This window comes from Haplochromis burtoni, unplaced genomic scaffold, assembly GCF_018398535.1.
Source record: "Haplochromis burtoni strain Fernald_Lab_line unplaced genomic scaffold, NCSU_Asbu1 Contig_15, whole genome shotgun sequence".
NCBI classification, from domain to species: Eukaryota; Metazoa; Chordata; class Actinopteri; order Cichliformes; family Cichlidae; genus Haplochromis; species Haplochromis burtoni.
In genome coordinates this window covers 500,554-523,918 of record NW_024582376.1, presented here as the reverse complement: position 1 = coordinate 523,918, position 23,365 = coordinate 500,554, and the positions used below count along the sequence as shown (strand labels likewise).

The 23,365-nt window shown below is 40.5% G+C and overlaps 1 protein-coding gene across 1 annotated transcript; it reads left to right on the top strand.

Annotated features, from left to right (window-relative positions):
- Positions 1-1,167: 1,167 nt before the first annotated feature.
- si:dkey-202l22.3 (7 transmembrane receptor domain-containing protein) lies at positions 1,168-21,845 on the top strand. Its single transcript, XM_005915790.3, has 4 exons — positions 1,168-1,599; positions 18,392-18,870; positions 19,150-19,547; positions 20,367-21,845. The coding sequence occupies exons 2-4, from the start codon at positions 18,408-18,410 to the stop codon at positions 20,583-20,585; spliced, it is 1,080 nt and encodes a 359-aa protein (XP_005915852.1). The 5' UTR covers positions 1,168-1,599; positions 18,392-18,407; the 3' UTR covers positions 20,586-21,845.
- Positions 21,846-23,365: the final 1,520 nt, after the last annotated feature.

Here is a 23,365-nt window from a genome sequence, read left to right as displayed (position 1 = left end):
AATAAATGTGTGCTTATGTCCTCAGAGCCTGAATGCTGAAAGCTTATTCATATATCAGTGGAGAACAGAAGCATCTATAATTACTTAGTCTAAGAAACAAGAGCAGTATATTACAAAGCCATGCATGACCACATATGAAAGATGTTACGTTTAGGAGCTGGCAAACCAAAACTGTCAAACTTTTTAAGAACTAAATGTTTGGCATTTTATCAGCCAAACTTGGATTTATCTTTTTGTGATGCTCTATGTTTATTTTTCCCCTTTCTGTTTCTTTGCAAGCTTTCAGAGCTGTGGCTCAGACCAAACAAGCAGGGATTGTTTCTTACCAACACCTTCAAAAAGACCTGTTGCATAAAGTCCCTCTGAAATATAGCAATCCATATCTACGGCTTTCCCTTATATGTCTCTTTTTGCTCTGCTATTTTTTTTTTTATCTTTTATAGTGAGACCTCTCAATAGGTTTGTCAGAATAGTTTGTTCTACTGAGTGCCCCATCTGGTATTGAATTGATGCCCTCAATTGATGTAGTGAGAAATGGTCAGTACTCAAGTGTTAGATACTCATCACACACCCAACAATAGTGATAAAGAGCTGCTTTTAAAAGAGAAATATAGAGTGAGCGTGTTTAAGAGTGAGAGAAAGCAGGAAATGAAGGAAGAGAAAAGGCAGCAAATGATTACTTGATGTTTTTTATGTTGATGTGTCAGCAGGTAGTTCTCTGAGGTGACATTGCATCACAAAAGGCAAAAGCAAGATGAATTGGTAATTGAGTGACAGCACATGACTTTAGAAGTATTATTACTTTTAATCTTTTAATTTTGTTTAGGGTCAATTTGGCATAAAAAAACAATAGACGGATGAATTTATGATTGTTTGGCAAACTGTGCAGAAGCAGCAAGTGTATGTGAGCTTACATCAAACTCAGTTGCTTATCTGGTTATACTGAATATATAGAATTGCAGCTGGACACCGAGTCTTCTTCATTTCCCTGAAGACCAAACAGTAAATATCGCGCCCCCCCCCCCCCCCCCCCCTTTTTTTTTTTTTTTACACTGGTGCTAATTTTCTTTCTTGTTCCCTTTTAGGTGTCGGAGTTTCTGTCAGCAATCAAGGCTTTTATAGAGCACATAAAGCAGAAAGAATAGGCTGTCCTCACCCCTGAGGCTAAATAAAAACTTGCTACACACGTCTTCACAGCATGTTGCAAGGGATACATTTGTGCGTGCAAAGTGTGCACATGCGAAGTGAGTGTGGAGCCAGACACAATAAAGGAGAATACATGGGAGGGGGCACTTCTTTTTCTGAGGATTTGAGGGAGATAGGTTATGTAGGTCCCTTTTACTCTCTCCCTCTTTCTGTCACTCTCACTCAGACTGAGTGAGAAACACCATCTCTCTGCCTGACTCTTCATACCAGTGTGGGCTTCTGTGTAGGTTGCAATACGACATTTGTTACTAGAGATTTAAGAGCTGTGGCAAGAAAGAAAAGGCGTGAAGCGGGGGGGGAAAAAGGGTAACGGTGATAGCTAGAAAATAACCTAATTTGCTCAAGTGAAGAGATACCACACAGGGATTTTCTAAGTGCCTCCAATTTGCACAGGTAAGATGCTTTATCTCTATCCACTCTCTTGTTGCATGTACTGACATTTACAAATACAGATTCACACAAGTAAAGAAACGGACAAAAACATATAGTGTTTTTTTTTACTAATGTTTATAGAAATGTTTATTTTTTATTAGATTTTTTTTTATTGTTTTTAATTAAGGAGTGCGTATAAATATAATGTGTCTTAGTCTTATTTGCTAAAAATCAGAACTTCTAATTCTAATAGTTGTTTGCTGTCATTTAATTTTTTTTTTAGATTTTATTAGCATATATATTTTATAAATATCTTCATGAAGCAGTCATCACAGAGGGAACATACTGGACAAAGTCATAGGAACTCTCTGTGAAAAGGGGCTCAAATGCTGTACTAACGTAAGTCACTTAATAACGCTGTCATTAAAGTGGGTCTCTTTAGGATGATCGGCAATTAAGACCATTGGTCAGGTTTGAACGAAGTCTGGCAAACAGTGTTTATAGGGGAGAATGAGGCGAATTAAAAAGCATAGAGGGAAGGCATCTGTGACAAGGCGCATCAGTGCTTATTAGTCCTGAAAGCCAGCCATCAAATCTGAATCATTATTGTATAATCTGGTATATTTTTCATCACGCGCACTATTTCTGCAGGCTGTGGGGTACTTGGTGTATTTCATACTTCTGACTGCATGCACATGTTAGAACAACGTGTCTGTGCTCTATTTAGTAATCATTTAAGGGTGTTCAGGTGCAAACTAGAAATGTTTCCATTTTATAAAATACAGGAGTTTTGATGACATTTCTATGAATTTACTTATGACGTTATTATTACTTGTTGATTTTACATCAAGGGATTTTTACAAAACAAAGATAGAAATTATCCACATAACACAAAAACACACAGTCCAGGGTCTCATATTGAATGTACTCATGCAAAACACCAATAAAGATTTAGAGCCAACTATAATTTTGAACTGCCACGGAATCAAACTCATTTCTCTTGGGCATGACAAATTTACGATGATAACTTGCAGAAATACAATTACAAATTTTCTGGATAAAACACACAAAAAATAGGTATGTGTATATCTTTAAAAATAGAATACAAGATATGTCATTTATGGTCAATCAAAGTAAAAAACTGAAGATATTAAATTAGAGATGCACCCACTTACCAAACATCGATATCTTCCAATACATGCTGATTGCTGTGCAGCAAGTGTCATCGTCGTGGGTGAAGAGGTAAAAAATGTACTGTACTGAATTTTTCAGTGATGTGACTTCATTTTTGTGTTGCTTGTTTTGGGAATCCAGCTCACACTACTGAATTTGTATTCATTCAAGTTTGCATAATGCTCGTATGTATTCAGAGCAAAACAGAGGAATTAATTTTTTGCAACAAAAAAACGAAATAAATAATAAAAAATTAGATGAAAAAAAAAACATCATCAGCACTGGCGTTCTCTAAACATGAGCGTAGGCACATAAATTCACAATCTGTGGGGAAAGAAATCTGGTACTCCATGGCATCTGCAGCACTTTGCATCTCTGTGCATGTCTAATTGAATAGAGATGCAGAGTGGTTGGTGCACACTGCCACAATTACCTAGCCAAATACTGAACAGTACTAGATTTTTAGGTTAAAACACACGCATGTGCGCACACACACGATCGCAAACAAGACCACAAAATCAGGAACTAAAATTCTTCTTGCGTGAATGTGGAAACAGCCAATATGAGCCTGGATAAAGAATTTCACAATGTGTGGATTTTGGTAAAATAAAAAATGCTGAGTTGAACACTACTACGTGATCGCAAACAAGACCACAAAATTGGGAAATTAAACTGCTGAAAGTCCTTGCATGGATGTAGCAATATAATAGCCAGATAGGAAGAATCTGTTTTGTTGGCTATAACATGCTCTAAATGCTTTCTTCTAAAAAGATCTTCTTAACTGGAAAGAAACGGTTATGTCTTTTAGTTTTAATTCATCATACCCATAGGTATAAGTGTTAATTTTTCTGCCCCTTGCAATCACTGAATGTTTATATGTGTGTGTCTGGACAAGTCTTAAGTTGTTCCTAGACAGAGCCAATACTATTAGGCAGGCTCTGACCTCTCTTAATTAAATGGTCAGAAGGTCATAAACATTTAGGAGTCAATCATTAGCCCTGCAGACTAAGAAAGACAGTAATGCTGCTGTTTATAATTCCACTGTTACTGTCTTGAGGATGTTTTAAGATAGGATCTAGCTTAGACTTTCGCAACAGCACCAGTTCACACAGAACGTCTTGTGTGTAGAGACAAAAATATGCCATCCAAAGTTGTTAGGCCAGCAGTCGCTGAGGGGTCTGCACTGGAATCATCAACAGGCAATAATGTCGTCCAGGAGCAAGCCTACATTCTTAATTCAAATAATGAGGGACACCATTAAGCTACCTCATCAGAATTTCATAGACTGAACCTTGACCTCATTTGTGTCTCATATTTGTCCAACCTCTGCCTCTTTTTCTCTCAGGATGCCTCAGCAGCCTCAGAATGACAGAAATACAAGAGTTTTATCAGTTTTGGGTTAGGAAATGTCAGTAGAGTCAGAGAGGCCACAAAAAGGTCAATGTAAAGAAAAATAAGGACAAGAGAGCAGACAAACTGGGGTGCGAGTGAGTCTAAAGGAGTTGCTCTTCCTGTTTTGCATTTTGAGGGTTCTCAATTCCCATCACGCTTCACAAATTAGCTGCAGGGTCTGGATGGCTTCCACAAAGGCCATGGCAACAGTGTTACTAGGCAAGGGTAGATTTCTTTCAAGCTGTCAGATAAGGTAGATAGAGTGAGGCCAGATGGGATGAGAAAACATATTCCTGCTCTTGATTATTGGCACGTGCAGAACAAATTTGTAAATGTAACACAGAGCGGTCTGCCAGCGAGTCTAGCAAGCTCCAAAGTGGCGAATGCTGCTAAGCAAGTGATGGTACTAACAGGAAAATTGTCAAACATGCTGAGTGAGCTGACTGATTCACTAGAGTGGATCTTTCTACTAACGATTGTATCAACAGTCTGAAACATTTGTTCTCTGTGCGAAGGGACAGATAGCTCAGATGTGCTCCCACCTTTCAGAGCTCGGCCTTAATTAAAATACTGATATTTTATTGTGTTCTTTATTCTTTATACAAAAGCCTGTGAGGCAGATTCCATCTTGAGGATCTTAGCATTCTACAGCAGCTTCGCCATGGGCTTAATTTCAGCCTGACTGGGATCATGACCCTTTGAAAAATTGTCAGACAGGATTTAATATCAGTGGCAAAAAGTGACTCATAAATTGTGATTTCTTTTGGCTGTGATGGTGAATCTTTTACTTATGGGTGTGTGTGCACTGCAGAAATAAGAATTTTTGCAAAAATTTTTAAAGCTGGTACAAGTAATACATGCTCTGGAAAGGTCACACATGTCAGCCTATAATCTTCTGCTCATATTGAATTGGTCTGACACCTATTGACTGGAAAGCATCAACCCATTCAGCTGCACAAACTGCACTGCAAAAACTAGCATTTGATATGTTTGCTTCTGGGGATGTCAGTGCTACTAGTCTGGATTGCCATGAATTTTGTACTCCAATTTTAAATTTTCCTTTTGTGTTACCATCATGTTTAGGAAGTCTCTCCAAAACTATTGGATGGGCTGCCACTGAACTTGAGATGAATGTCTTTCGGTGGATGAAGTGAATTCTATTTTTAAGTTGCTCCTGATTGCATTGCTCCATTCACTTTCTCACTCACTCATTTCGCTGTGAGTGGTCAGCAAGTCTTAAGTGTTCTTTAAGTGCAAGTCCATAACATGCCTCACAAATTTGCATTACATTATGTGTGAACACAGAGTTAGGAAAGGAGCAATAGATAAAAGTATGCTAAATGTTTTACCCCCATATATACTGTTTAAATGCAGTTGCTGCAGACTACAGTAAGAATAAAAAACTGAAAAATGCATTATTCATAGATTACTGAGTAGAATTCAGCTACCAGATGTTTGAACTTCCGTCTTGTTCAGGGAAAACCTTAAGTTTATCCAGGCACCTTCCTGGAAAACAAATAAAATGTATGACACATAAATATTTGGGTTAGTGTTCTGAATGGTAATGTGTTTCCCTGTACACAGAAGGAGGCTGATGCTTTGTTTTTGTTCCTCTGTGAAAGCTCTGTCCTGACTGGTGTGCATTGTCTCCTGGAACACTTTGCACTCAGTATCCACAGCAAACAATTAAGTTGGAACTGGGCATGTTGTTTTTGTTAGTAGATGAGGACCAGTCTATTACAAGTCATGATCTGCTTAAAAAAAACTTAAGGGAACAATTGACTCATATGTCACATTTTAAAGAAAGAAATAGGCAAGTTGAAAATCTTTACTGATAAAAGACAATGTAATTTATTGAGAGCAATAAGATGTCACTGGAAATACAAAATCATCAACATTTTGAGAGCAAGATTCAAAATCACCTCAAAAAAGCTAACACCAAACCTCTGATCCTCTGCTTAGTAATGCTTCGTTTCATCTGAGCTCGCTGGGTCCTCTGGTATTTAATTTAATTTGGCATAATGTGCTTTCTTTTGATCAACATAGTACATAGTACTCTGTAATTGTTCCTCAAAAGCTCATGTTGCAATGGAGGCCTCAGATTCTCTCTCTGCTATGTTAAGCCTTTACTGCACATTTTCTCCCATTCGCAAGATCACAATATGCATTAGATCTCCCCAGTACAAGTGCCTTTTGCCAAACCCACAATGCTCTGACATGAGGACTATGTCAAAAGGTGAAAGAACTGTACTCTAGCTCCTTTGATCACAATATGTAAGTTTTACTCTTGCTGTAGACCTTTGGATATTTTTGGATGCAATGTCATAATCTGCTTTCATTTGTTGTTGCCACTTTTGAGGATATTGCAGTTGAGAGTTACACTCTTCCGCATCATTAATCGCAAAAAATAAGATCAACTGGCAGATGGTGATTTGTATCATAAAGCAAATAAAAGGGAGAGTACTCAGGCGCTTCACTGGTTGTGCAGTTATGGGTGTGTACGACTTTGTTTACATAGCCACTGCAATTTCCCTTTTTTCCTTATAAAAAGTCCAGGGCATTGATAGCAAGATCCAATTAAATCTTTCTGTTGCGTTCCACTCTGAGTGAAAAGAAGTTGTTTGTTAATTTGCAATGCTTTAAACTTTCTGCACCTGCCCGAATAGCTGGTTCTCAGATTCTTCACCATCTAGTCTTTTTTTTAGCAGGAAAGCCAAAGGATAAAGAAAAAAGGGAGAACATATCAATTATAAATCCTTGTATGGTTTCCACCCAGACATCTTCAGGTGGGGGACATGGGATATGGCAGGGTCCTGAAACTGCACTTGCAAGAACTCAGTCTGTGTTATTTTTATATCTGGCTCGCTTTGTGCAGTTATCTCTTGAATGTGTAGGCTAATAGCTGTAATAGCTGAGATCAAGTCCAAGTGCTTTTGAGTCTAAACTGCACTAAGTATGGAACCTAATACTTCAGGGGAGCACTGTTCTTTACATGGACAGCCCATACTCACAGATTTACAGGACAGGAAGTCTGCATCTGTACAGAATGTCAGAGTTCTGTTAAAATCACACAGCTCGGTCAACCAGTGATGCCCTGTGACTTCAGTTTAGCTGTGCTCAACACATAAGTGACAGAGTTATTATCACTGCCTCTAAACTGTCTGTAACGGCCCATGTGAGTGCTAGAAATACCAGATGGCAATAGCTGTAATGGAAAAAAGGCTGCTGGTCCTATACAAGTTCAAGGGAAAATAGCCTCCTTTCTTGACCTCTGTAATTGCGCTGCCGCCAAATTCATAGTCTTAGTCTGTTTTTCTTTTCACACTGAATAAAAATATAATTGATTTTGTAAATTTTGGTCATTCAATGTTACAAATGGGAGAATTAGCCGTAGCATTGTCCACTAGTTCTTTGGCTAAGCCTTCAAAATCACGAGTCATTTTTCTGTTTCATTCAATATCTCCTCATAGACACTAATAGTGGTCTTTGTACTATGTACATACTCACTATTACTGGAACTGGAATCTCATCAGCCCTATTATTTTAGCCTTTGGATCATAAAGTTTAAGGTTAGTCTTGATTCACACTGATAAGGGGATTTCTCACCCACTGGCAGCTTTCATATCCAGCAACAGTTGGCATTTTCAGCTGTACCATTTGTGTTTTGTGTAAGGCTTGTATCATTTAGACAGTCGTTCCCTTTGTTTTGTGACTGGGGATTTTTTAATACTCCTTCTCTCACTTTGTGGGGACTTACATGAGTGCTGGGGGAGCTAAGCTTTGGTTTTGGGTCATTTTGGGACTTTTTTGCTTTTTTTTTTTTTTTTTTTTTTGAGGTCATGACATGTCCCTTATTCATAAAGTCTTTCAGCTACCTGGCAGGTTCTGTATCCTTCTCTGCACCTTTTTACCTAGTGTACATCACCACCATATGATCAATTTGTTCCTGCTGACAGACCTCCTTAAAGGCACCTTAGTTTTCTTTGGATTTTCTCTCACACTGGATATTTGCAACAGTGATCTGTAAACTCCCTGACTGCAATATTACCTTCCTCTTTTTTGTAAATACCCAGTTTTATTTAGTTTGTTATCTAAACAGGTTTCATTAGAAAATTATTTTCTTTTTACTCTGTGCCATATTTTCAAACTTGCTCTGTACGTAGTTCTTTGTATGTGGCTTTAATCTTTAGAGCCCTCTCACTTTCATTGTACAAAGCAACAGTAATCCAGCACTACTGCTCTCATTCTGCAGCTCCACCCTCATCTCAGCCCTGACATCATCATTTGACAAGCTTGCCGTGATGGAGTTGAGGTCCTGGCTTTGAACTAAGTCGTTACACTACTTACACTACACACATTAGTCAGTTGTTGCCATCTGCACTGTCGGTAAAGCTGCACAGACTCTCTTTAACTCCCACACCTTGCTCTGTCTACTTCACTCGCTTCTTCTGCAGAATTGGCAGTAATGTGTCGTTGACAGCTTATTTTGGCCCCTCACAGCAACTAAAATAATGTGTAAACAGAATAATAAATAAACAAATAAAGCTTTATACGAAAAAAGTACATTGGCAGATATTTGGGCGTAAAAGAAAACACACTTTACAGGTGCCACACATGTGGTGTAAGGTTTACCACGGTGTCTCCAGATTCTTTTATAGCTGTGTTCAGTGTGGACCTGCTCCCATCTGTGGGGCATCAGAGGTGCCAGTTCTGGTGTTCTCTGGCAAATGGCTCTGCCATTCAGACTGTATGGTGCTGGACTATCACACTAAAGGATGATGGGCCTTCATGCCACCCTAACGGAGTCTAATTTTGGTAAGAAGCATCCACAAGAGCAGCCTACTGGAGGTCATTTTGTAGGTCTCTGGCAATATTTGCTCTCTTCCTCGCTGTACAAAGAAAGAGCTATTATTATAAAGGAGGAGGCCTCTGATCGTGTATCAGACAGGTCCTCTTCCCCTGTGACACCTGTAAGAGCACTGTGGTCAGCATGTATGGATGTGCCATTCTTGGGCAACTGGGCAAAATGTGCAATCAGAATGGGCTGCAGTACCATCTTATGCTACCTTTACTGCAATGCATACTAACAAGAAAGAAAACAGACCCAGAGATGGATAAAGAGAGAGCAATGATCTGTTGCCACCACCTGCTAAAATCTGTGTGTTTTGGGGCATTTTCTTGTTCTTACCCTCCTGTGCACCAATTCTCACATTTAATTCATCACAGCAGGTGAAATGAATACAGATTCCTAACTGGACTGATTGATATCCCTTTGATGATTAAGTATAATTTGTATTTTTAAACACCGATTAGTTCAAGAAAATATCTTTAAAGTCAAATGTCAGCGTTATATTGTAAATTCTCATATGTAACGCATGGATACATTTCCATGATAGCCAAGGACGCAGCCAACACAAAGCCTTTATAGATGCTGACTGAAAATGCCAATTCAAATAGCACATTAGATATGATGGTGGTTTCCACAGCTCCAGTTTAATCAGGACAAAACATGCTATACTCATCTTTCTGCTGTCCTAAGGTATTTTTTTTTTCAGATCAATTTAAATCAGTACTTTACTTACGGCGCTGGAAGGTGCTCCACCTGGAGACTCTGTTGTCCTGCTGGGAGACTTCAATGCTCACGTGGGTAACGACAGCGAGACCTGGAGGGGCGTGATTGGGAGGAACGGCCTCCCTGATCTGAACCCGAGCGGTGCTTTGTTATTGGACTTCTGTGCTAATCACAGTTTGGCCATAACGAACACCCTGTTCGAACATAAGAGTGTCCATAAGTGCACGTGGCACCAGGACGCTCTAGGCCGTAGGTCGATGATCGATTTTGTAATCGTATCACCAGACCTGCGACCATATGTTCTGGACACTCGGGTAAAGAGAGGGGCTGAGCTGTCAACTGATCACCACCTGGTGGTGAGTTGGATCAGGTGGCGGGGGAGGACGCTGGACAGACCTGGTGCACCTAAACGCGTAGTGAGGGTGTGCTGGGAACGTCTAGCAGAGGCCCCAGTCCGCGAGATCTTCAACGCACACCTCCGGCAGAGCTTCAACAGCATTCTGAGGGAGACTGGGGACATTGAGTCCGAATGGACCATGTTCAGCGTCTCCATTGCCGAAGCTGCTGCATTGAGCTGCGGCCGCAAGGTGGTTGGTGCCTGCCGTGGTGGTAATCCCCGAACCAAATGGTGGACACCAGAGGTGAAGGGAGCCACCAGGCTGAAGAAGGAGTCCTATCGGGCTTGGTTAGCCTGTGGGACTCCGGAGGCAGCCGACAGGTATCGACAGGCCAAGTCGGAATGCGGCTCGGGCAGTGGCTGAAGCAAAAACTCGGGTGTGGGAGGAGTTCGGAGAGGCCATGGAAAAAGACTTTCGGACTGCCTCGAAGAGATTCTGGCAAACCGTCAGGCGTCTCAGGAGGGGAAAGCGGTGCTCTACCTGCACTGTGTATAGTGCTGGCGGAGCGCTGCTGACGTCGACTGAGAAAATTGTCAGGCGGTGGAAGGAATACTTCGAGGACCTCCTTAATCCCACTGACACGTCTTCCGAGGAGGAAGCAGAGTCTGGGGATGAGGGGAATGACCCGCCAATTTCCGGGGGCGAGGTCACTGAGGCAGTTAAACAACTCCTTGGTGGCAGAGCCCCTGGTGTTGATGAGGTCCGCCCCGAGTTCCTGAAGGCTCTGGACGTTGTAGGGCTGTCCTGGTTGACACGCCTCTGCAATGTTGCGTGGAGATCAGGGGCAGTACCTGTGGACTGGCAGACCGGGGTGGTGGTCCCCATCTTTAAGAAGGGGGACCGGAGGGTGTGTTCCAACTACAGGGGGATCACACTCCTCAGCCTCCCTGGGAAAGTCTATGCCAGGGTGCTGGAAAGGAGAGTTCGTCCGCTAGTCGAACCTCGGATACAGGAGGAACAATGCGGTTTTCGTCCTGGTCGCGGAACACTGGACCAGCTCTTTATCCTCTCCAGGATACTTGAGGGTGCATGGGAGTTTGCCCAACCAGTCTACATGTGTTTTGTGGACTTGGAGAAGGCATTCGACCGTGTCCCTCGGGGTGTCCTGTGGGAGGTGTTGCGGGATATGGGGTGTCTGGCCCATTGCTACGGGCCATTCGATCCCTATACAACCGTTGCAAGAGCTTGGTTCGCATTGCCGGCAATAAGTCGGACTCGTTCCCGGTGGGTGATGGGCTCCGCCAGGGCTGCCCTTTGTCTCCGGTTCTGTTCATAATTTTTATGGACAGGATTTCTAGGCGCAGCCAAGTGGCGGAGGGCTTTCGCTTTGGTGGCCTCAGAATCTCATCTCTGATTTTTGCAGATGATGTGGTTCTGTTGGCTTCATCGGGTGAGGGCCTCCAGCTCGCACTGGAACGGTTCGCAGCCGAGTGTGAAGCAGCGGGAATGAGGATCAGCACCTCCAAATCTGAGGCCATGGTTCTCAGCCGGAAAAGGGTGGAGTGCCCACTCCGGGTCGGGGATGAGTTCCTGCCCCAAGTGGAGGAGTTCAAGTATCTCGGGGTCTTGTTCGCGAGTGATGGGAGAAGGGAGCCGGAGATCGACAGACGGATTGGGGCTGCAGCTGCAGTAATGCGACGCTGCACCGGTCCGTCGTGGTGAAGAGGGAGCTGAGTGTAAAAGCGAAGCTCTCAATTTACCGGTCGATCTACGTCCCTACCCTCACCTATGGCCACGAAGCTGTGGGTAGTGACCGAAAGAACGAGATCGCGGATACAAGCGGCAGAAATGAGCTTCCTCCGAAGGGTGGCTGGCCTCTCCCTTAGAGATAGGGTGAGAAGTTCGGCCATCCGGGAGGGGCTCAGAGTAGAGCGCTGCTGCTCCACATCGAAAGGAGCCAGCTGAGGTGGTTCGGGCATCTGACAAGGATGCCCCCTGGGCGCCTCCTGGGTGAGGTGTTCCAGGCATGTCCCACCGGGAGGAGGCCCCGGGGCAGACCCAGGACACGCTGGAGAGATTATATCTCTCGGCTGGCCTGGGAACGCCTTGGTGTTCCCCCGGATAAGCTGGAGGAGGTGGCTGGGGAGAGGGAGGTCTGGGCCTCTTTGCTTAGGCTGCTGCCCCCGCGACCCGGCCTCGGATAAAGCGGATGAAGATGGATGGATGGATGGAAGTTATATCAAGACTGGCAATATGCTAAGGAGAAAATTACAGACTATATAAGCTTATAGACATTCAGTATTTCAACTTTAAATGATTTTCAGCATTATTTTCCATATCTATTCTCACTTAGAAATCTGACTGTTCTCACAGTGCATTAGACCAGTTGATTGGGCCCAAAATATATTTACAGGCAAGAATAAATAATATTTTTAGGTTGACCATGTGCTCACGGGAAGCTGCAACTTCTGAAAGTAGCAAGTTGCCTATTTGAATTCTTGAAGTCTAGTAGATTGGCAATGTATAGAACTCCATGTGAATTATCTACTGATTTTTTTTTTTTCTTATATTAATGTGTGCTTTAGCTGCATCTGGTATTATTTGAGGGAGAAAAAAACAAAAATGTAGCAAAAAAATCCTTTGGTTAAAAGGAGATCCATTTGACCGTCAGTATAAATATAGTGAATACTGATCTGTGGATAAAGGTCGCAATTTTGATTTCAAAAGAAAGAGAAGCTGACATTAACAGAAATGATTCACAGACATCTGAAAATTATTTCAAGTGCAGGCAGTGGTTTAGTCTGAGCTGTAGCAGCAGTTTGCTATTTTATTAATTGCCAAAGCTAAAAGGCCACACGATGATGAGCAGCAGCTATTCCAGCCTGGTACTGCACGAGAATGTGATCTGCAGGTTGTGGAGAAAGTCATATTCTGAAATTGTGTTGACAGAGACACAATAAAAACAAAATGCCAATAATCCAATTCAGGCTTCTTCTAATTTATTTAAATAGTCTCCAGGCTTCTTGAAGGGCATCCAAAGCTCTTCGTTGGATGTTGGATACATTTTGTTGTGTTTTCTGTCAACCTGATCCCACACTGCTTCAAAAATGTTGAGGTCTCAGGGGAGGCCAATCTATGACTAATAGTGTTCACTGAGAGTTTCTCTGTCCAGGTATGCTTTTATGGTATTGGCAATAAAAACATACCTGGATCATTTTCAAAAGCATTTGGGATAATTTTCATGCTGAACAATGAAGCTAGCTTTCCAAATGTTATTGCATGGTGGATCAAAAGCTAATGTTACTTTTCCACATTCATAATCCCTTTCATTTTGACCAGATCCTCAACACCACTGACTGAAATGCAGTCACAAACCATGACAGAGCCTCCACCATGTTTTACAGATGGCTGTACACTCACTGTTGACCTCCCCTGACCTCCTTCCTGCATACCAAAAACAATCTGAACCAATAATTTCAAATTTGTATTCAACCTATAAGACCTGTTACCACCAGTGTTGGGACTAACGCGTTATTAAGTAACGCGTTACAGTAACTACGTTATTATTGTGGTAACGAGCACGGTAACTAGTTATTATGCCAAAACCGGGAACGCGTTACTCGTTACTGGGATTTAGATAGGCTCGTTATTCGTTACTTCGTGTGGTGGCTATCGCGGAGCTTCCACAGATTCAATAACATTAGCAAGTGGTGGAGGCCAGCAGGTGGATGAAGGAAAAGGGAGGCAGAGGAGAGACCCGAAGCGGCCGCTGGTCCGAGAGTGTCAGTTGAACTGAACTTCAGGTAAGAAGTTATGACCTGCAGTCTCTCTGGGTCAGATATGAACCAAGTTTAGGTGGAGTTTATTTTCGTTATGCTGACTTTTTCGTACTGCGTGCTAGCTAGCATGACGGAGTTTCTATACAGCTGGGTGGTGCTATGTTACTGATGTTGAACTTTATTTTGTTCATACGGTTAATTATTAGAGTTGCCAGCCGTCCTGTAAAAAACGGAATCGTCTCGTATTCAGAGAAAATATTACGCGTTTCGTATTTAGGTGAAAAGGAACAGTTTGTCCCGGACTTCAGCTACAATGAAAAAGACACAAAGCTGGAGTTATTCTGTGTCTTTGCTGCACAGCTGCCTCTTCTCTCTCATCCTCTCCCCCTCCCTCTCCTGTTTCTACTTCAATCATGAAACTGATCAATGATCAGCTGATCGGCTTTTCTCTCTTGTTTGTTTATCGCCCACTTTGCGCCAGAAAGAGGAAACCAGCGGATGTCGCGCTAAACAACAGCAGCACGTTTAAGCTTGATCAGCTGTTGTTAGAATTTATTTAATATTAATTTCTAGTATCAGCTGATGTTTGCTGGAGCCACAGCTGTAAAGCTGCTGGTCATGATATGGTTTGGTTATTGGTGAGAGGGAAACATGAAGATGAAACCAGGAGATGTCCTTACTGAATCATCAGAGCTGAACAGGTGATGGAGAAACAGGTTTACCTTTTAGGTGACATGAATGAGTTGAAGGGAAGTTATGAACTGTTTCTGAGAGACAAATAACACCAGGATCCTTTTTAGGTAGCTGACAGCTGGTAACTGTGCAGGGGCGGGTCTAGCAAAGTGTTGCCAGGGGTCCATGGTAGGGCATTAAAGGGAAAGGGGGGCACAAGAAATACTTTCTTATTCTCATTTAAAATGTCTCACTTTTAAAAAATAATTATCTGAGTCTTACAACAAACGATTGATAGATTGATGCATATATACCATCAGAACAGTGTACATCACTGTCACAACAGTGTTTATTTTCATTCAAAGGCTTTATGATTTTTCCTATAATGGTGGGCCGGTCTCTAGTCAAAATGCCCGGGAGATTTTTTTGTCCCAGTCCAGCCCTGTATGCAGCTCATCTGCAGTCTGGTGTTACCTACATCTTCCTATTCAGAAGGCAGAATTTCCGAGTTCTGAGTACAATCGAAAGCACCACGACTGCAGTTTTTGTGTTGGATGTAAAAAGCAGGCTAGGATAGAATCAGGCGTGGGATTTCTCTCGTGGAAATGTGCACATTATTTTTTCCTTTCTATTGGTAGGTGGCACAGTGCACTTGTGGCAAGTAAGCAAGCTAGAAGACTGGCAGTCTTGCTGGGTATCCAGTTACGGAAGCAACACATTAACAAGAGAATTCTGAGTAAACCAAAGTTACTTTCCCTAGTAACTAGTTACTCTGAAAGTAACGAGTAACTTGAAGTAACTGAGTTACTTTTGATAGAAGTAACTAGTAATGTAACTAAGTTACTAATTTAAAGTAACTTACCCAACACTGGTTACCACTGACTTTCACTCTAATTATTTTTTAATTTGATATACTTCAGCCTTTTCTCCCTGTTTCCCTTCTTCAAGAATGGCTTCTTAAAAGCCACAGGTGCTCTGAGACCATTTCTGATGAGGCTTTGGTGAACAGTAGATGGCTCAATTAAAAGGCTAGATGCATGTCTCAAGTCCTGTGTTAGATTCTTTGATGGATTTTTCCAGTTTCTTCATGAAATAAATTTAATGTACTGTTCATTTGCTCTTTGGCAATCTCCTTGTTTGTGCAATAATAATCTTTTACACATGTCAAACTGTGTTATTATTTCTAAAATCAAAGAAACAAAAAGAAACTGAAACAAATTGTGTTTTTGCAGTAACAAAGGACGTAAAGATATAATTAAAAATTGGCTCATGCGAACCCAGCCCAATTTTTACTCTTTAAGTGTGCGCGTGTGTGTGTGTGTGGGGGGGGGGGGATATGTGTGTATTCACATCATTTATGTTAATGAGAGTGTGGGGAGTGAGTTGGAGGGTGGGGTGGGCTGCTTTTAACTATGTAAAGCACTTTGTGCTACATTTTTTGTATGAAAAGTGCTTTATAAATAAAGACTGATTGATTGATTGATTGATTGATTGATTGATTGATTGATTGATTGATTGATTGATTGATTGATTGATTGATTGATTGATTGATTGATTGATTGATTGATTGATTGATTGATTGATTGATTGATAAGTTTCCATTATGTGTAGACACAACACTAGTTCCCTTGTTTGGTTAGGCCTTTTTTATGTAATGTTTGAATCATTCAAAGATCAGTGTTAAGTGGCTTAACACACAAAAAAAACATTCCTCTATAAATGAACAGGTATAAGAACTGGACTGAGAGAAAAATAGCCAATGTAAAACAAAAAAAAAAACAAAAACAGAAAAAAACAAATTGCTGAAAGACCTTCAGAAATCTTGGAAAACAACTGATCAAGACCATTTTTTAAAAAGTACAAGAGTTTCAGGTTGCTTGGAAGCAAAATATAAAGAAATAAGGGCAGACTTGCACAGTACTGTCCATTCATGTACTTCCTCATTCTTAGGAAAATGCAAGCCCCAAGGCAAGGTGGCGTCTAAAATTAGTTAGCAACAATGTGACACTACTGTGTTGAGTAAACTGTCAGACATTAAAAAAAAAACCAAAAAAAAAACACTTGCGCTTTTGCTAGCATTCACTCCAGTAATTATCTCCACGATTAATCTCCTAAGACCTGAACTCTTCCATGGCATGCATTTTTAATTTCTCTTTGATATTTGGGCATGTTGGGACCTGATGAATTTGGGTTTTTTTTACCTGTTTTTTGTTTCTGAGAAAAATTTGATCCACATATGAGGACATATGTTTAAAATTTCGATAGAACAGTGGCAGCATGATGTCCTTGTAAGTGGATATCCCTCCCTTGTAGAGCAGAATTTTTTATTTTGGTCTAGACATCCCAAAATGTGATGTCCACATATGTGGAAGCCAGGTCCTAGGATGTTAAGATTTGTCATGAATGCATACACACATACACAGAATCCCAAGGTGAAAAGACCATTAAGCACAGTTGTAATACCCAGTATTATATATGTTATTATTACCCTGAATGATGATCATACCTTGAGTGACATATTCCTGAAACCAGTCCCGAGATGTCTGGGCATGTCCGTGCACCCTGTTGTGTAGTAAATTGTTATTAGATTAAAAACACCCTCATATTACCACTCATCTATCCATAACAATCACAGATTAATGATTTATCTAAGACATAAAATTCATGCAAAATAAAGTTTTAGAGGTGTACATAGTCATTTCTTCTTTATGATCTTTTTGGTCTGTGGATAATCCGCTTCTAATGACTGCATTTGGGCTAGCGGTGCCTAGAACTGGGAGTTGTCAGTTATTCTAAGGGAAAGGAAGGCGTATAATATTCTAGTGCATGATACATTACATTGGAAAAAAAAATCCAAGGTGATGGATAATTCAGTAAATCTTTTAAATCATTTCTCAAAAGAAGCCATTTATTCTCAAACCTCATACACAAGAAAGTAACTTAGACATTATTCATTTCTTCCTATAACAGTTTCAGAAGAATTATGCAGGTGAGTTTTTAGTATCCTGATTCATGCACAAAATAAATCAAACCTCTGCACTGGCATGAAGATCATGAACTATGAGTCTGATGACATATTTGCTAAGGTGAATCAGATCCACCATTTTTAACTGCTGTCACAGATAAGCACCTTCGTGGCACTTAGAACTAAGAGATAATATACAGGAGTACACGTTAGATCAAGATCCATCACTAACAGGTGACTTTTGGATCAAAACAACATATTAGTCAATGTGGTGAAATGAGAAGTTGAAAAGCCACAAGACATAGCTCATTCACATTAAAGACTCAGTATGCAACAAGGTCATCTAGCTTACTAACATGCAGAGTACAGATATCTACATTCTGTGTTCAGGGTTACGTGGGATTCTCCACGATTTGTTTTTAGAACTGAACAAACCTCTTGGATGAGAAGTGAAACATCTTCACAAATGTAAAGGAGTCCTGGTGCCTTTTTTCAGCCTCAATATACTTTCAAGGAAGAGAGTGATACAACAGAGCTGTGGTTGTACTGTAAAGTTATAAAGGAACCAACGTTTGTTATGGTTTTAGTCAACTTTCCAAACATAATTGAGTTAATGTGCCATTATCAGAATGGGAAGTTGCATTTTACATATGCAGCTAGCAACACTGAAAACCTGCATTGAAAAAACTCTCTATGAACACTATTTATATTACACATACTTCACCACTGGAGAAATTGTTCCTATAAATTTGCTGCAAACATAAAGTTATTTAGGTTAATGAATTTTTACCCATTATAATTGAATTCTGTCACTTCAGCGTTATTATGTTGTCAGTCTACTGGATCCCTGAAGACTACAAAAATCAATGGCTGATGTTCCATGCAGTATTTATTGGATAACTGTTGATGGTGTCTTTTTAAGGCTGGCGTGCAGAGACATGGATGTCTTCATGGACAAGGATTTCAGTATGACTGGCAACACAAGTCATGAAACATCACGAGCAAGAATAGAAGGAAACAAAGACCAAGGACTCAACCACAGCGACCCCTTGGACATGTTCATAGGCATAGAGCTCCTTCAGCGATACAAGCCTCTCTTCCTGCCTCTGTACTGCCTTGTAGTGGTAGTAGCTGTTGTTGGAAACTCCTTCCTTTTGGCTTGCATCCTGGCTGACAAGAAACTCCACAATGCCACCAACTTTTTCATCGGTAACTTAGCAGCAGGTGACCTGTTGATGTGTTTGACTTGTGTTCCGCTGACAGTGTCTTACGCCTTCGACAGCCATGGCTGGGCTTTTGGAAGACCTTTCTGCCATTTGGTTCCCTTGCTGCAGTGTGCCACAGTCTTTGCATCAGTGCTTTCACTTACTGCTATTGCTGTGGACCGCTATATTGTTGTAGGTAAGGGACTTGACATTACCATTACTGATTAGCAGTAATTTACTGTACGTTCAAAAGTTAACCTTACTATATTTCAAAATGTGTTTTCTGTAATGCGAAATGCATATTGACCACACACAGATTTAGTCTCCTGATACTGAGATGACCAAGCTAAAATAATTAGAGATTTCTCTAATTTTTACACACTTCTATACATGGCCACTTAAATTTCGGTATGAAATAACATCCTTATTGTTTTTACCTAACATATACTATATCTGTATTTTTTCCTTGTCTCAGCTCATCCAGTACGGAGGAGGATTTCTGTGTGGGGTTGCGGTGCAGTGACTTTGGGTGTCTGGCTTTTATCTTTGGCCCTGGCCGCACCTCCATCGTACTACACAGACTACCTGGACCTGCGGCCCACGGGCATTGACCTGGTAGTGTGTGAAGAATTCTGGCCAAATAGTGGCAATCTGCGGCTTCTCTACTCTTGCTTCATTTTAATAACCTCGTATATGATCCCACTGCTGTCAGTTAGCGTATCCTACTGTGCCATTACTATCAGTTTGAAGCGTTATTCAGTGCCTGGGGAGCCATCAAACAGTCAGCAGCGCTGGAGCCAAAGGAGGAAGAAGACGTTCTCTCTGCTGGTGGCCTCAGTGCTGGCCTTTGCCCTGTGTTGGCTGCCTCTCCAGGTGATTCAAGACATTGATGAATTCTAACCATTACTCCATTAATCCTTATCTATAGGCATTAGACAAAGAAAGTAACATTTTTCTATATGTATCTGTTCGAAACTCATAACCTCAATAGCAGCAAAATGATGCAAAACTGCAGGTTTAACTACTATTAGGATGATTCAATTTTATGCATCATTAACTATGGAAACCCAACATCAGATATTTGTGTCCACAAAGCCAATATTATGTCCACAATGAGCCATGTAAAATGCTAACAGATTAGGATTTCATTGTCACATTATTGAACTGGAAGGAAAAGTTGACACTGCAATATGGCTGCAAACACTCAGAGCCTTGTTTCACTAAAAGCACTTTGCGTGCACTGCTTAAATGCAGATCGTAAGTGTTGGTAGAGTCGCATTTCTAAAGTCAATGTTGCATGCAAATTGATAAATTCGTGGCTTCTGCAAGGCTCCTTCATGACTTAGGAGAAGGGTATTTGTCATGGCTAGTGAAACGTGTCCAAATGAGTCAAAAGTGAAATGATCTGGTTTTATACATTGCAGTTGGCATGTTGCAAATCCTGCTGCTAAACACCGAAACTTAACTTGTGACGTGGAATGATTTAGTATTAGCGTTCAACCAAATCTAATTATGCTGGCAAATTTCACATTTCTGAAATCCATTACCACAGTTCAAGCTGCCTTCTAATTTATGATTTTCTAGGCAGAAAGAGAGGAGCAGCTTGGTCAGACTTTTCAAAAATGTTCCTAATAGTTTAAGAAGTCAGTGCTGATTCGATGCAATAACAACTTTTTCCATTGTGTTTTGTAGGTGCTGAACCTGTTGCTGGACTTGGACCCGGACTTCCATATTATGGGCAAGCGCTACATAAATGTCTTACAAGTATGTTGCCACTTAGTGGCTATGAGTTCTGCATGTTACAACCCTTTCATTTATGCCTCACTGCACAGCAAGGTGCGAATGCACCTCAAAGGTTATCTCTGTCCTTGCCATAACCACCAGAGAAGGATGGTGGAGAGATCCAGTTGAACCCACAATGCGACTGTAGCAGCTCTTGATATGCAGAGCCCATTCTTATCCGCAAGCTAGCACCTGCACCCCAGCATGAGCGTTAATGTCTGAGACATCCAGGAGAATACAATGAGGCTGTTCAAAATTTATTTAAACCATTTTCTTCATGCTTTACCAGCATGTTGTGACGTCATGGCATTTAGTCCTTTCTTGTAGCATCTCCAAAGGTAGTAGCTAAAAAAAAACAACTAAAAAAAACACTGCTTACAAAGAAATCCAATGATGGTAAAGAAAAAGAAGACCAGTGAAGAGTCCACTGGGATCCCTGTGTTGTGCTTAGATGGCAGTGCTGCAGAGGCTAAGCAGACGCTGCAGCTTTGAAAAGGCCAGCGGGGGTATAAACAGTATTCAGCTGTAGCAGACTTATGCTTGAGGCTGAGATCATGGGTGTTAACTCTGGTTACATGGACCGGTTTGCTTAAACATTAAACACTTGACTTCAGGGAGCTGACCGTACAGTGAACTCCTCAAACCAGACGTGGATCAGGAAAATACTAATGATGGTTTTATGTTGTCCACAGAACTGAATGTCATTCAATTATTTACATATATTATTGGATAACAAATTGCTGGCTATTTTTAGGTTTATTAAACGTAATTAGGTGGTACAGTCTAAGTGTGTTGTATGTGTAAATAAATATATATTTGTGTTTTTGCATACATGCTGTATGCATTCTCTTCATTTTCTGCAGGTCAAAACCACAGTATATGCAATAATGATAAAAATGCATCTTACTGTATATGACACCTTGCAGCAGTATTGGAAATCGTCTTCAATTACATCTTATCAATACCAAATTAATAAAGGATTTACTTGAGTGAGAGCTCATAGTTAAATGTTAAGTGCTCTGGCTCTAACTGACAAAAGAGACTGGCACAATAATTAATTATTAGATAATTAAAGCACAGACAAAAACAATAACTGTAAAGCATTACTCTGCTGATGCCGTTCTCATTGACTTGCCATCAAGTATGATTAATGCTTTCATAGGCTGGGTATGAAGACTCACCAGAGGACATGCTAATGTGCTCTAAATTGCAAGCAAGCAGAATTAATTTGTTTCATTCGGTTAATTAGAAAGCTAAAATTTTCATTGATGCTAATTTCTGTCTATGTAGATCTGTCTAGAGCTCTCTATTTGGACAGATAAATGAATGAATAGATAGATAGATAGATAGATAGATAGATAGATAGATAGATAGATAGATAGATAGATAGATAGATAGATAGATTGATGGATGGATGGATAGATAGATAGATAGATAGATAGATAGATAGATAGATAGATAGATAGATAGATAGATAGATAGATAGATAGATAGATAGAGTGCATCAAATGCAATAATGCAGGGTAAAATGTCCATCAACAAATCTAATCAGCCCATTCAAAAATAGCAAACACCATTTGCTCAAACATATCCAGTGAACCTTTAGTGCAAACTAATGAGCCACCGCTCCCCAGCTAATGCTCGCTGATGCCAACTGTCACCTTTTAACAATCAAATTACTTTGCTGTCTGTTGCTTGGCAGCTTGGTTGGCTTTTCTCTCTAAGTAAACCTTGAGACTGCATTCACCCCTACTCAATTGGATTTTTGTCCTGATGCTTTTTTCTGAAAGGGTTTAAAATAGTTATTGTTGTTAAAAGTGATTTTGTTTGTTTGTTTGCTTGTTTGTATTTTTTTAACTGAATTTCATCTCTTTCCGCCAAATGCCCTATTGCTACACATAATAGACACTTGCAGATCCCACCCCCACTCTGTGTGTTGATGGCAGCAATGTTCCTTACCTGAATGTATTTATGTCATTGTCAATGTAAACTTTGGTTATATAGATGATAAGACAGTACTTCATCAGATGTGGACATGGGTTTCCCCACTAAAAATCTATTATTTTAATGAGTGTTCCACAACAAAAGAATATTAAAAAATATACCCTTGCCAACCATAAAGATACCTTCATGTCGTACCAGTGTGAAAGTGTGAATAGTATGAGTCATTTCAAGTATTCTCTTGTAAACTGTAAATTATGCTGGTAAGCTATGAGTGTGCAAAAGCTGCTAACATTTCCACTTTATTTATCTGTGACTAAGTCAATGAAGAAAAAAAGACACTGAACTGTGGCTTTATATGTTCATTTCATTTACTGAACAACCATGCATGTGCAAGCAGAGTAATGGGTGGAAAACCAGGTCTTATGTATTTAAGCCAATTTCAAAAATTCCATGTTTTGGTTGTTGTGTTTTGCTATTGTTGAATTTTTAAAAAATGACAATTTCTGTGCCATTTCTCACAACTATGTACTTCAACATGTTGTACATTATAAAATAACAGCCTGAAATGCGGTGAAGTGAACTAAGGCTCATTGGATGATGTTTGTTTGTTCATAGAATCAATACATTAGAACTGACAGTAATATTAATTTGTGTTTAAGAAGACACACACACACACACACACACACACATTTGACCATAGTTTTCAGACCCTAAGGCGCACCGAGTTAGAAGGCGCATTAAGCGAAACAAAACAGTCAGATAAGTCAAACTTTACTCAACTTATTCTTCTTGTTTCCTCCTCTTCCGTACCATTAATTCATTAATCTTGAATTCTCTCGCAGCTGCTCTATTCCTATGTTGTTGCAGTATATTAATGACTAACCTCGTATTGTGGATGGATTATCTCAGTTGTTCTCCTGACTGACGTTTGGTCCGTTTACAGCATCCTGCCATGAGATTGCATT

Coding starts and splice junctions, on each gene's coding strand:
- si:dkey-202l22.3 (XM_005915790.3), top strand. CDS start 18,408: ATGGATGTCTTCATGGACAAGGATTTCAGTATGACTGGCAACACAAGT. Junction 18,871..19,149: donor GGACCGCTATATTGTTGTAG/GTAAGGGACTTG, acceptor TCCTTGTCTCAG/CTCATCCAGTACGGAGGAGG. Junction 19,548..20,366: donor TGTGTTGGCTGCCTCTCCAG/GTGATTCAAGAC, acceptor TGTGTTTTGTAG/GTGCTGAACCTGTTGCTGGA.